Source organism: Stegostoma tigrinum, chromosome 10 (assembly GCF_030684315.1).
Source record: "Stegostoma tigrinum isolate sSteTig4 chromosome 10, sSteTig4.hap1, whole genome shotgun sequence".
Classification (NCBI taxonomy): Eukaryota; Metazoa; Chordata; class Chondrichthyes; order Orectolobiformes; family Stegostomatidae; genus Stegostoma; species Stegostoma tigrinum.
The window spans coordinates 81,721,305-81,733,540 of record NC_081363.1 but is presented as its reverse complement, the minus strand read 5'-3'; the positions used below and the strand labels follow the sequence as shown (position 1 = coordinate 81,733,540).

At 42.1% G+C, this 12,236-nt stretch overlaps 1 protein-coding gene across 3 annotated transcripts in view; it reads right to left on the bottom strand.

Moving 5' to 3' along the window:
• Positions 1 to 12,236, bottom strand: part of knl1 (kinetochore scaffold 1) — a 96,080-nt gene that overhangs the window by 82,636 nt on the left and 1,208 nt on the right. Inside the window, exon 2 of one of the 3 annotated variants that reach the window (XM_048538389.2) lies at positions 6,952 to 7,009. The exons of the other annotated variants lie outside the window; for them this stretch is intronic. Coding sequence (XP_048394346.2) covers positions 6,952 to 6,986 — 35 coding nt within the window. The 5' untranslated portion in view covers positions 6,987 to 7,009. The remainder of the gene's footprint in view (positions 1 to 6,951; positions 7,010 to 12,236) is intronic. 3 annotated transcript variants of the gene reach the window in all.

Below are 12,236 nucleotides of genomic sequence, written 5' to 3'. Positions count from 1 at the left end.
TATGGAAAAATACTTTGAAGAGGATTTATAATGTGAACTATATGCATATCTTTCCAAACAGTGAGTATAACGAAGAAAGAAGACAATTGTTTGTTTTCAGAACTGAAAACCAAAATAGTGAGGTATAACTGGAAGGAAACAGTGATTAAGTTTAGTTGGGAAGTCCTGATGGAGGTGTTTAACACATCTGTAGTAGAGGGGCTTCCCAGCACTCATGACTTAGCATCCCAAAATCTGTAACATTAGAAGTACAATAGCAATAGGGTTAAAAAAAAAACAGGAAAATAAGCAAAAGCAAATAGCAAAATCTGAAAAAGAAATCTTGAAGTCCGACCGAAAAACAAAATCGATTTTGCTGGTGGACTGTATACATTCATCAAGATGAACTTTACCGGAATCATTAACATTTTTCTACCTTTCCAATGCCAGTTGTTCATTCGCCAGCAAGACATGTAGGTATAGTATGGAACTTATACTAATAAATGTCTTACCTATTGCACAGTAGCAGTTCTTTAAACCTAGATATCTTTTTTTCTTCATGATACATTTCCAAAGGGCAGATAACAGACTGCCTCAAGATTATGTGCTGAACAATTATTGAACAGTCAATAAATTCTTGAATACAATAAAATTAAAATTTGCTTAAGTCATATCCCAAATGAATTTTACAGACAAGGTTTAAAAGAAAGTTTGAAAATGGCAAAGATGAAGTAGATCCAGACAGCATGACAGACAACTGTAAGATGTTGGTATCCGAAGATGAAAATGCGGACAGTGCAGGTGACCAAAACAGCCACAGTTTTACTGACAGATGCATTGATCTTGATTTGAAATCTGCACCATACAAATCAAAACATAAGGTTGGTCTATTATCAAATTTAGCATCAGGAACAGGAATGAAATTGGGGATATGCCATGAATCTTCTTGGGAGAGGTCAGGACTTATTCTTTGGATTTGCTCATGTTCGATTGCAAAACATTCTGATTCATTTACTATATGCATCTTGAGGAGCAGACTGACAGATTAGCATTAATCACAGATCAAAGTTGATGGTTGTGTGAAGCTACAGGTGAGTATCGAGTGGTAGATGAATTTATACTTGTGAACAGCATTACTAAAGCACAAATCAGGATGGGAACCATGGATTTAACAGTTAATACAGAATGTAATATTATTGGAGGAGATATACTGGACAAATTGACAAAAGATAAGCATGCCAAGACAATAATGCTACAGATGGACATAAGGAAGGGGTCCTGTATAAGAACATTGTACTTGATCAGAACAAGCATCACAGCAATCAATAAATTTGTAACACTCCTGTGTTGGAAAAGGGTCCACACCTTGTCTATTCTTTCTCTTATGTAATACTGATGACAGTCAATTAGCCCATATGTGCAAAACTCCAAACATGAGATACAATTCCATGACTGGACAACAATTGCTTAACTATGTGTTGAAGATTACACCAATGACTAATTTAGATCATCAACAAGGGGTTGCAGCATGGGGTTTTTTTTGTATTAGAAACCACCTATGTTTACACACGTGACCCTGAAATAACAAACAAAAATAACTTGTCCACACACTGCATCTTTTTCAACTCCAACTTTTCAGATGGTGAACCCATGGCTAGTTCCCCTAGCAATCCCTTGACCAGAGTCAACTTGCCTAGTTTTATTTTGAAAGGAAAGCTCATCATTTCACAATTCCCTGGTGCATTCAGCATGACCATGCCTTGACCAGAGGCCACATGAGAACTAATCCAAACATTCTTCTCATGCATTATAACATGTAGTTATTGTTCTTTTTGAGATTTGGTCCTAGAACAAAAGAACAATATTGCACAGGAACAGTCCCTTTGGCCCTCCAAGCCTGCGCCTACACATCTTGCCCTTCCATACTAAAATTCTCTTCATTTACAGGATCCCTATCCGTCTATTCCCTTCCTATTTATCTATTTGTCCAGGTGCTTCTCGAATGCTGCTATTATGTCTGCTTCTACCATTTCCTCAGGCAATGCATTTCAGGCACTTACCACCCTTTGTGTGAAAACCTTGCGTCACATATTTCTTTTAAACATACCTTCCCCTCACACCTTGAACCTGTGTCCCCTAGGTAACTGACTCCTCTACCCTGAGAAAAAGCCTCGTACCTTCCACTCTATCCATGCCATTCACAATCTTATAAACTTCTAGTAGGTCGTCCCTCGACCTCCAGTGTTCTAATGAAAACAAACCCAGCCATCTAGCCTTTTTACATAGCCAAAATCCCCCATATCAGGCAACATCCTGGTTGGCCTTTTCTGTACCCTCTCTAAAGTATTCACATCCTTCTGGTAGCATGGTGACCAGAATTGTACGCAATACTCCAAGTGTGGCCTAACTGAAGTTCTATAAAGTTGCAATATAACTTGCCTAATCTTACACTCAATGCCCCTTCCAATGGAGGCGAGCATGCTATAAGCATTTCTTACCACTTTATCTACCTGTGTTGCCATCTTCAATGATCTGTGGACCGCATACCCAGATCCCTTCGCATATCAATACTCCTGCAGGTTCTGCCATTTACTATGTAATTTCCACTTTCCAAAACATATCACCTCACATTTGTCTAGAATAAACTTCATCTGTCATTTTTCTACTCATTCTGCCAACTGATGTAGAAATCCAGCTGTATCCTCTGACAATCCTCTTCAGTAGCTACAACTCCACCAATCTTCGTATTGTCTGCAAACTTACTAATTAGACCAGCTATGTTTTCCTCCAGATCATTTATGTAGAATATGAACAGTAGAAGGTCTCAGCACTGATCCCCGAGAAACACTACTAGCCACAACAATCCAATCCAAAAAGTATCCTTACAGCTACCCTCCGTTTCCTATGGCTAAGCCAGTTCTGTGGCTTTTCATAAACTTTGGCAGCAATACACATAACCAGCTTCCAGTTGCACTAGAATTTTTTTGCCTATATTCATTATGTGTCAATCTTTCATACAGTAATTTAAAGCGCCATCTTTTTTATTTCATGGGTGGTATTATTGCTAGGCGATTAATTCAGAATCTCAGTAAACGTTCTGGGGACCTGGGTTCAAATCCCACCTCCGCAGGTGGTGGAATTTGAGTTCAATTTTTTAAAAAATCTGAAATTAAGAATCTACTGATGACCTTGAAATCATTGTGAAATGTCAGAAAAATCCTTCTGGTTCACTAATGTCGTTTAGGGAAGGAAATCTGCCACCTCACTTGGTCTGGCCTACACGTGACACCAGATATTGTGGATGGCTCTCAACGGCCCTCTGAAAATGGCCTAGAAGCCATTCTAGGCCCGAAAAGTCAGCTTTCGTGCTCCTAAGATGCTGCTTGGCCTGCTGTGTTCATCCAGCTCCACACTTTGTTATCTCGGATTCTCCACCATCTGCAGTTCCCACTATCTCTAGAAGCCATTCGGTTGTACAACCAGTACAAAGTTTCAAAGAAATGAAACCAGACTAATTATCCGGCATCAAGTGCAGCACAGAAAAGACACCAGCAGAACAGCCCTGTTGAACCTGCAAAGTCCTCTTTGCTAACTTCTGGGGCTAGTGAATTGGCCGCTCTGTCTCACAGGCACAGTTATACTCATGGAATCATATCTTGCTGACAATGTCCCATACACCACCACCACTATCCCTGGATATGTGCTGTCTCACTGGCAGCACAGACCCAGCAGAGGTGGTGGCACAGTGATTTACATTCAGGAGGAAGTTGCTCTGGGAGTCCTCAACACTGACTCTGGGCCCCACGAATCTCATGGCTTCCGGCTAAGCATTGGTAAGGAATGTTCCTGCTGATTACCACGTACCTTCCTCTTTCAGTTGATTAATCAGTATTCCTCAGTGTTGAGCAAGACTCAGAAGAAACACTGAGGATGGCAAGGGCACAAAATGTACTACGGGTGGGGGATTTCAATGTCCACACCAAGAATGGCTTGGTAGCAGTACTGGGACCTGATTAGCTCAATCAGTGAAGGATATAGCCGCTAGACTGGGTCTGTGGCAGGTGGTGAGGCAACTAACCAGAGGGAAAAGCATACTTCACTTCATTCTTACAAATCTGCCAGCTACAAATGCATTTGTCCATGATAGAATCATGAGAGTAACCATCATACAGTCCCAGTGGAGACAACATCCAGCCTTCACATCAAAACTACCCTCCATCATGTTGCGTGGCACTATCACTATGCTAAATGGAACAGACTTAGAACAGATCTAGCAACTCAAGATCAGGCATCCATGAGGCATTGTGGACCATCAACAGCAGCAGAATTGTACTCTAGCACAATCTATAACTTCATGGCCTGGCATCTCCCCAACCAACCATTACCATCAAGCCAGACAATCAACCTGGGTTCAATGGAGATTGCAGGAGTGCATACCAGGAGCAGAACCAGACATACCTGAAGATGAGGTGTTAACCTGGTGAGACCACCAAATGGGTCTACTTGCATGCCAAACAGCTTAAGAAGCAAGATGATAAACATAGCTAAGAAATCCACAACCAACAGATCAGATTTAACTCTTGAAGTCTTGATGCCTCCAGTCATGAATGGTGGTGGACAATTAAACAACTCACTGGACAAGGCAGCTCCACAAATATCCCCATGCTCAATGATGGAAGACCCCAGCACAACAGTGCAAAAGGGTGAAGCTTTCGAAGCAATCTTTTGCAAGACGTACTTAGTAGATGATCCATCTCAGCCTCCTCCAGTGGTCTCCAGCATTACAGATACCGGTCTTCAGCCAATTCGATTCACTTCACTTGATATGAAGAAACAGTTGGAGACACTGGATACTGCAAAGGCTACGGGTTCTGACAATATTGCAGCAATGGTACTGAAACCTTGTGCTCCAGAATTTGCCACTCCCCTGTTCAAGTATAGGTACAACACTGTTATGTACCCAACAATGTGGAAAATTGTCCAAGTATGTCCTGAGCATGAAAAACAGGACAAATCCAACCCAGCCAATTACTACCCCAGTCTACTCTCATTCATCAGTAAATTGATGGAAGGTAACGTTAAACAGTGCTATCCAACAGCACCCGTTCAGCAATAACCTGCTCAGCGATGCCCAGCTTTAGTTCTGCCAGGGCCAGTCATCACAGCTTTGGTCCAAACATGGGCAAAAGAACTGAATTCCAGAGGGGAGGGAAAAGTCACAGTCCTTGACATCAAGGCTGGGTTCAACTGAGCGTGGCATCAAGGAGCCCCAGCAAAACTAGAATTAATGGGTATTGGGAGCAAAATCTCTGGTGGTTGGAGTCATACCTGACACGTAGGAAGACAGTCGTGTTGTTGGAGGTCAATCATCTCAGCTCCAAGACATCTACGCAGGAGTCCTTCAGGGTGGTGTCTTCAGATGACCCATCCTCGGTTGCTTCAAGAATGACCTTCCCTCCATAAAGATCAGAAGTAGAGATGCTCGCTCATGATTGCACAACGTACAGCACCAGTCATAACTCCTCAGATACTGAAAAATTCCATTTTCAAATGTAACAAAATCTGGACAACATCCAGGCTTGAGCTGATAAGTGGCAAGTAACATTTGTGCCACACAAGTGCTGAGCAATGGCCATCACCAATAAAAGACAATTTAACCACCACCCCCCCCCACCCCCTTGGCATTCAATGGTATTATCACTGAATCCCCCACTATCAACATCCCGCCGGTTGTCATTGGCCAGAAATTCATCTGGACACCCTACATAAACACAGTGGCTAGAACAGGTCAGAAGCTACAAATACTGCAGCAAGTAACTCATCTCCTGACTCATCAAAGCCTGTTCACCATGTACAAGGCACAAGTCAGAGTGTGATGGAATATTCCCCACTCACCTAGATGAATGCAGCTCCAACAACACTCCAAAAGCTTGATACCATCCAGGACAAAACATTTGATTGGCACAACATCCATAAGCAATCACTTCCTCCACCACTACCGATGCTCAGTAGTAACATGTACAATCTACATGTTGCACTGCAGAAAACTCAAAAGATCCTCAGACAGCACCTTCCAAACCCACAACCATTTCATCATAAAGAACAAAGGCAGTAGATATATGCTCCAAGTTCCCCTCCAAGCCACTGACCAACCCTGACTTGGAAATATATTGCCATTCCTTCACTGTCACCGGGTCAAAATCCTAGAATTCCCTTCCTAACGGCATTGTGGGTCAACCCACATCAAGCAAACTGCGGCAAGTCCATAGGCAGCTCACCACCTCAAGGGCAACTAGGGATGGGCAATAAATGCTGGCCCAACCAGTGACGCTCACATCCTACAAACAATTTTTTTAAAAATTAAAACTTCTGTAATAATTTTCACTGCATGGCAACTCATTCAGGGTTCCTGATTTATGCAGTATCGAACTTTGAACCAGACTCAAATTCTGTTGCATAAAATTTGAGTTCTTTGGCGAGTCAGGAGATAGTAGTTATATTCAACAAGTTACAAAGGTGATGGATAATGGCTCATATTTTAATTCTAGTACTTCCAGGTATTATATTTGACATGCATTTATACTGAAGACAAAAGACCAGTTCTACTGCACATTTGCAGTTCTTCATCCAAATTGTTCTACAGATATTCCCTATACTTTTCCCCAACAGAAATAAATCTTTGCGTTGTGCTCCTACTTGGTGCATTTAGATGCAAGTGTAGTTGGTCCAACAGATGCAGTCACCAAACTGGAACAAATCCCAGTTATAACAGGGAAGGTGGGGGCCGGGGGGGCTGGGCAGGGAAAGCTGCATTTGACTCCATGACAAGCAAACGCAGAACTTTGATCATAATAATAAAAATATGGTTAAGTGTTGAACAACTTTTGTTTACTCTTAAAAACAGCTTAGTGGGTACACTGCTTACTTAAATGACAACAAAGCTAAAATGCTAATCATCACAGAAGTACGTACTTAGCCTCTGGACATACAGGAAAATTTTCATCCATGGTTTAAAGCAAGAACTGAAAACCTGTAAGATGAAAAAGAAATACAACTCAATAGGAATCAAAAACAGTTGTCTGAAACTTCTAATTTCAAGTCAGGCAAACTGTGTTGCAGAACATAGAGTCAGAGAGACGTGCATCACAGAAACAGACCCTTCAGTCCTACCTGTACATACCAACCAAATAACTTATATAAATCTAATTCCATTTGCCAGCATTTGGCTCATTTCCCTCCAAATTCCTATTTACATACCCATCCAGATGCCTATTAAACATTGTAATGGTACTGCCTCCACCACTTCCTCTTGCAGTTTGTTCCATTACATGCACCGTCTTCCACGTGGAAAAGTTGCCTTTAGCTCCCTTTTGGATCTTTTGCCTCTCATCTTAAAACCTGTGCCCTCTAGTTTTGGATTCTACTGTTATGGGGAAAAGATTATTCAGACTATCCATGCCCCTCACAATTTTATAAACTTCTATAAAAGGTCATCTCTCAGCCTCCAATGCTCCAAGGAAAACAGCCCCAGCCTATTCAGTCTCTCCCTGTTTTTCAAACTCTCCAAAGCTGGCAATATTCTCATAAATTTTTCTGAACTTTTCAAGTTTCACAATATCCTTCATACAGCAAGGAGACCAGAATTGAACACTATTACCAAAGTGGCCTAACCAATGTTCTGTACAGCCGCAAAATGACCTCCAATTCCTCTAATCAATGCACTCTCCAATAAAGGCAAGCATACCACATACCTTCTTCACTCCCTTGTCTATCTGTGATTCCACTTTCAAGGAAGTATGAACTTGCACCCAAAGGTCTCTTTGTCAGCACCACTCCCCTGGATCTTATCATTAAGTGTATACATCCTGCCCTGATTTGCCCTACAGAAATGTAGCACCTCACATTAATCTAGATTAAACTTCATCTGCCACACCTTGGCCCTAGTGAGTTTTGAGAAGATTTGTAGCTCAGGTTGAGGTTCTGGATGTGAGTTTGCTCGCTGAGCTGGAAGGTCAGTTTGGCCCATCAGATCAAGGTCCTGTTGTACTCAGAAGTAACATTCTTTTGTGTCCACTACGCCACCACTTTTAGTGCCATCTGCAAACATGTTAACCAAACTTCCTATATTCACATCCAAATCATTTATATAAATGGCAAAAAGCAGTGGACCCAGCACCAATCCTTGCAGCATACCTCTAGTCACAGGATTTCAATCCAAAAAGCAAGCCTCCACCACCCTCCAAGCCATGTAAAAATAATGGTAAAAGAGGATGGAGACATTAGGTCTCAGGAACAAACACTTTTGTAATAGGTCTATTCAATTCAGCAAAGACAAAGCAATTCCTTATATAACTCACCCTTTACCTGAAGTCTCATTCAGGCTTCTTTTATTTCTTCACAGGATGTGGGTATCTTTTGCAAGGCATGTCTCCAGGCCAGAGACCATCCTGGCAAATCCTCTTCACCTTTCCCAATGCAATCAAATCCCCCCCATAATGTAGATTCCAGAACTGCACACAATACTCCACCTCTTTAAGTCTATGCCTTGATTAAAGAAAGCCAACTATACCTTCTTAAAACATTTATTTGCCTGTCCCACTACCTTAATGCACTGGTTGAGGTTCCACTGATCCTCAGTACTTCAGACGGACCTTCTGTTCATCATGAGTTCCCTTGCCTTGTTTGTCCTGGCCAAGTACATCATCTCATACTTGTTGGATTGAATTGCATTTGCCACTGATCAGCCCATCGAAATTCTTCAACAATCCTAGCCTATCCTTATTTACCACCATCATAATTTTCATATCTTCCATGAAGTTACTGATCAACCCCTCTAAATTCTTGCGCTTTAGACCCCTGTAACTTCTTACAAGGGAGCTTATCAAAAGCCTTCTGAAAAACCATTTACACTTCATTCACTCATTCTCCCTTATCTTATTCAAGTTACATTCCCAAAATACGCCAATGAATTTGTGAATCATGATTTGCCTTTCATGAACCCACGTCCAGTCCTATTAGTTTTACCGAGTATATTGTTATTATATCTTTTAGGACAGACCTTAGCAATTTCCCCCAGTACTGATGTGAGGCTAACTGGTAACTCCCAGGAAGTTGATAATGGGGGAATTCAGTGATGGTAACACCATTGAATATCAAGGAGCAGTGGTTAGATTATTTATTGTTGGTATTTGTATAGTGCAATTGTTACTCGTGGCTTGTCAGCCTAAGCCTGATTTTGTCGCATTTGAACATGGACTGCTTCAGTATCGGAGGTGTTGCATTTGGCAGTGAACACTGGTGAAATCATCAGCATACACCCCCACTCTGACCTTGTGGAGGGAAGGTCATCGATGAAGTGGCTGAAGATAGTTGGGCCCAGTGCACTACCCTGAGGAACTCCTGGAGCTACGACGACTGAACACCAAACACGACCGCCTTCCTACATGCCAAATATGACTCCAACCAGCAGAGAGCTTGCCCCTTGATGCATCATTGATCCCAGTTTTACGAAGGCTCCTTGCTGACACGCTCAGTCTAATGCAGCCTTGATGTCAAGGGCTGTCACTCTCACCTCCTGTCTGGAATTCTTTTGTCCATGTTTGATTCAAGGCTGTAATGAGGTCAGGAGCTGAGTGGCCCTGGCAAAATCAAACTGGGCTTCACTGAGCAGGTTACTGCTGAGCAGGCACTGCTTGTTAGCATTATTGATGGCAACTTCCATCGCTTTACTGATGATCAAAAGGAGACTGATGGGGCAGTAATTGGCCGGGTTGGATTTGTCCTTCTTCTATGTACAGGACATACCTGGGCAATGGTACACATTGTCAGGTAGATGCTAGTGTTGTAACTGTACTGGAGGAGCTGGGGGGGGAAAAGAGGGGTGTGCACAAGTCTTTAGTGCTATTGCCAGAATGTTGTGAGAGCCCATTGTCTTTCTAATATCTGGTGCCTCCAACAGTTTCTTGATATCAAGGGCAATAACTTGAACTGGCTGAAGACTGGCATCACTAATACTGGGGATAACTGGAAGAGGCTACGATGGATCATCAGCACTTCTGGCTAAAGATTGGTTCAAAAGGCTGAAGCATTTGCAGCAATGTGTGGAGGATGGGGATATTTGTGGGGCATCCTCTTACAGTGATTTGTTTAATTGCCCACCACTATTCACAACTGGAAGTGATAGTATTGCAAAGCTTTGATCTGATCCATTGATTATGGGGTCACTTAGCTCTGACTATCACTGGGTGCCCACGCTGTTTCTCAAGCAAGTAGCCATGTTTCACTGGGTACATACCTCATTCTTAGATATGCCTGGTGCTGCCCCTGGCATGGCCTCCTTTACTCCCCATTGTAACAGCTTAATGGGAATGATTGAGAGGGGATATGCCAAGCCACGATGTTGCAGATTCTGCTGTTGGTATCAAACATGGCCTCGGATGCCCAGTTGAGAGCTGCTGGATCTATTCTAAGTCTGGTCCATTTAGCACAGTGAGCGTCACAAAACACAATGAAGGGCATTTACAATGTGAAGGTGAGACAGTCTCCACAAGGACTGAGATGGTCATACTTACTAATACTGTCTGGGACAGGTGCATCTGCAGCCAACAGATTGCTAAGTATATTTCCCCCTCATTGCAGGAAAGGTAACCAATCTCACCAGTCTAGCAGCAATACTGTTTAGGGCCCAACCAGCTCAATCAGTAATGTTGCTGGCAAGCCACTCCTGGTGTTTAAAATCTCCCACTCAGATTATATTTTGCACCTTGCCACCCTCAGTACTTCCTCCAAGTGTTGTTCAACAAAAGAGTACTAATTCATCAGGAATGAGGGGATGGTACATATTCCCCATACCTAATCTGAAACCATGAGACTTCATGGGGTCTGGAGTAAATGTTGAGGGCTCCTAAGGCAACTTCCTCTTAACTATATACCACTGCGCTGCCACCTTTGTGGGTCTGTCCTACCAACGTAACAGGACATAAGAAGGAATGGTGGTGGTATCTGGAACATGGATGTACTCATGGAGTGATACCTTAGAGACAATGTTAGGCTGTAGCTTGACTAGTCTGAGAGACAGCTCTCCCAATTTTGGTACTAGTCCCCAGTTGTTAGTAAGGAGGACTTTCCAGGGTTGAGAGGGCTGTTTCTCCCATTGCCTCTTCTGGTGACCCATTTGGTTGTTTTTTTTTCAGACTTTGTAGCAATTGGTACAACAGAATGGCTTTCTCGGCTGTTTCAAAGGGAAACTGAAAGTCAACCACACTGCTGGGGTCTAGAATCACACATAGACCAAACCAGTTGAGGAAGACAGATTTTCTTCTCTGAATCAAATAAATGAACCAGATGTATTTCTGACAATTGACAATGATTTCATGGTCACCAGTACACTGACTCTAAATTCCAGTTTTTTTTGTACTGAATTCAAAATTTCATCACCCACAGTGGTGGAATTTGCATCTAAGTCCCCAGAACATTACCTAGGTTTCTGGATTAATACTCTAGAAATACCTTAGGCCATCACTTCCCCAACACTCAACTATCTTGATGGTTAGTTTGTCCCTTCCTAGAATTCTTCTTCCTCATTGGGATATACTGTGAACCATGAACTAACTTCCTAAAATGTCCTCAATCATTCCTTCTCCTGAACTCCTTTTCCAGTCCACTTCAGCTAGCACTGCCCCATTCCTTTGTAAGTGCATGGATTTATGTTTAGCAAAGTTGGTCACTTCCATATTCTAAATTCATTTATGACATGGTCATAGTTCCTAGGGGATCTGTTACTCTTAGATCATTTCTTAAACCTGCCACATTACACACCGTACACTATCAGATCCAAACAGCTGATCCCTAGTAGGATTGACAATTGTCTCAAATACAGTACAAATTATTTCTTGTGACTATCTCTACTAATTTAAATTTCCCCAGTCTATATGAAGATTAAACGTCAATTACAATGGTACGTTCTGCCATTTCCACGTACTCTTACATTAAATCATAAATTTATTCTTCATTCTACAGAGCAGCTACTGTTAGGGGGCCTTTAAACTACTTCCAAAAGGCACCTTCTTCTACTAGTTATTTCTTACCTCCACCCATTCAGATTCTCTCTAATCCAAAGAATTTTTCCTATCATACTTACTCCATCCCACACTAAACTACCTCACTTTCCTGCCCTACTTATCTTTTTGTAAAGTCACATACCCTACATACTTAGTCCAAGTTTTGAATTCGTTGTAACAACGTCTCCACAATGGCTC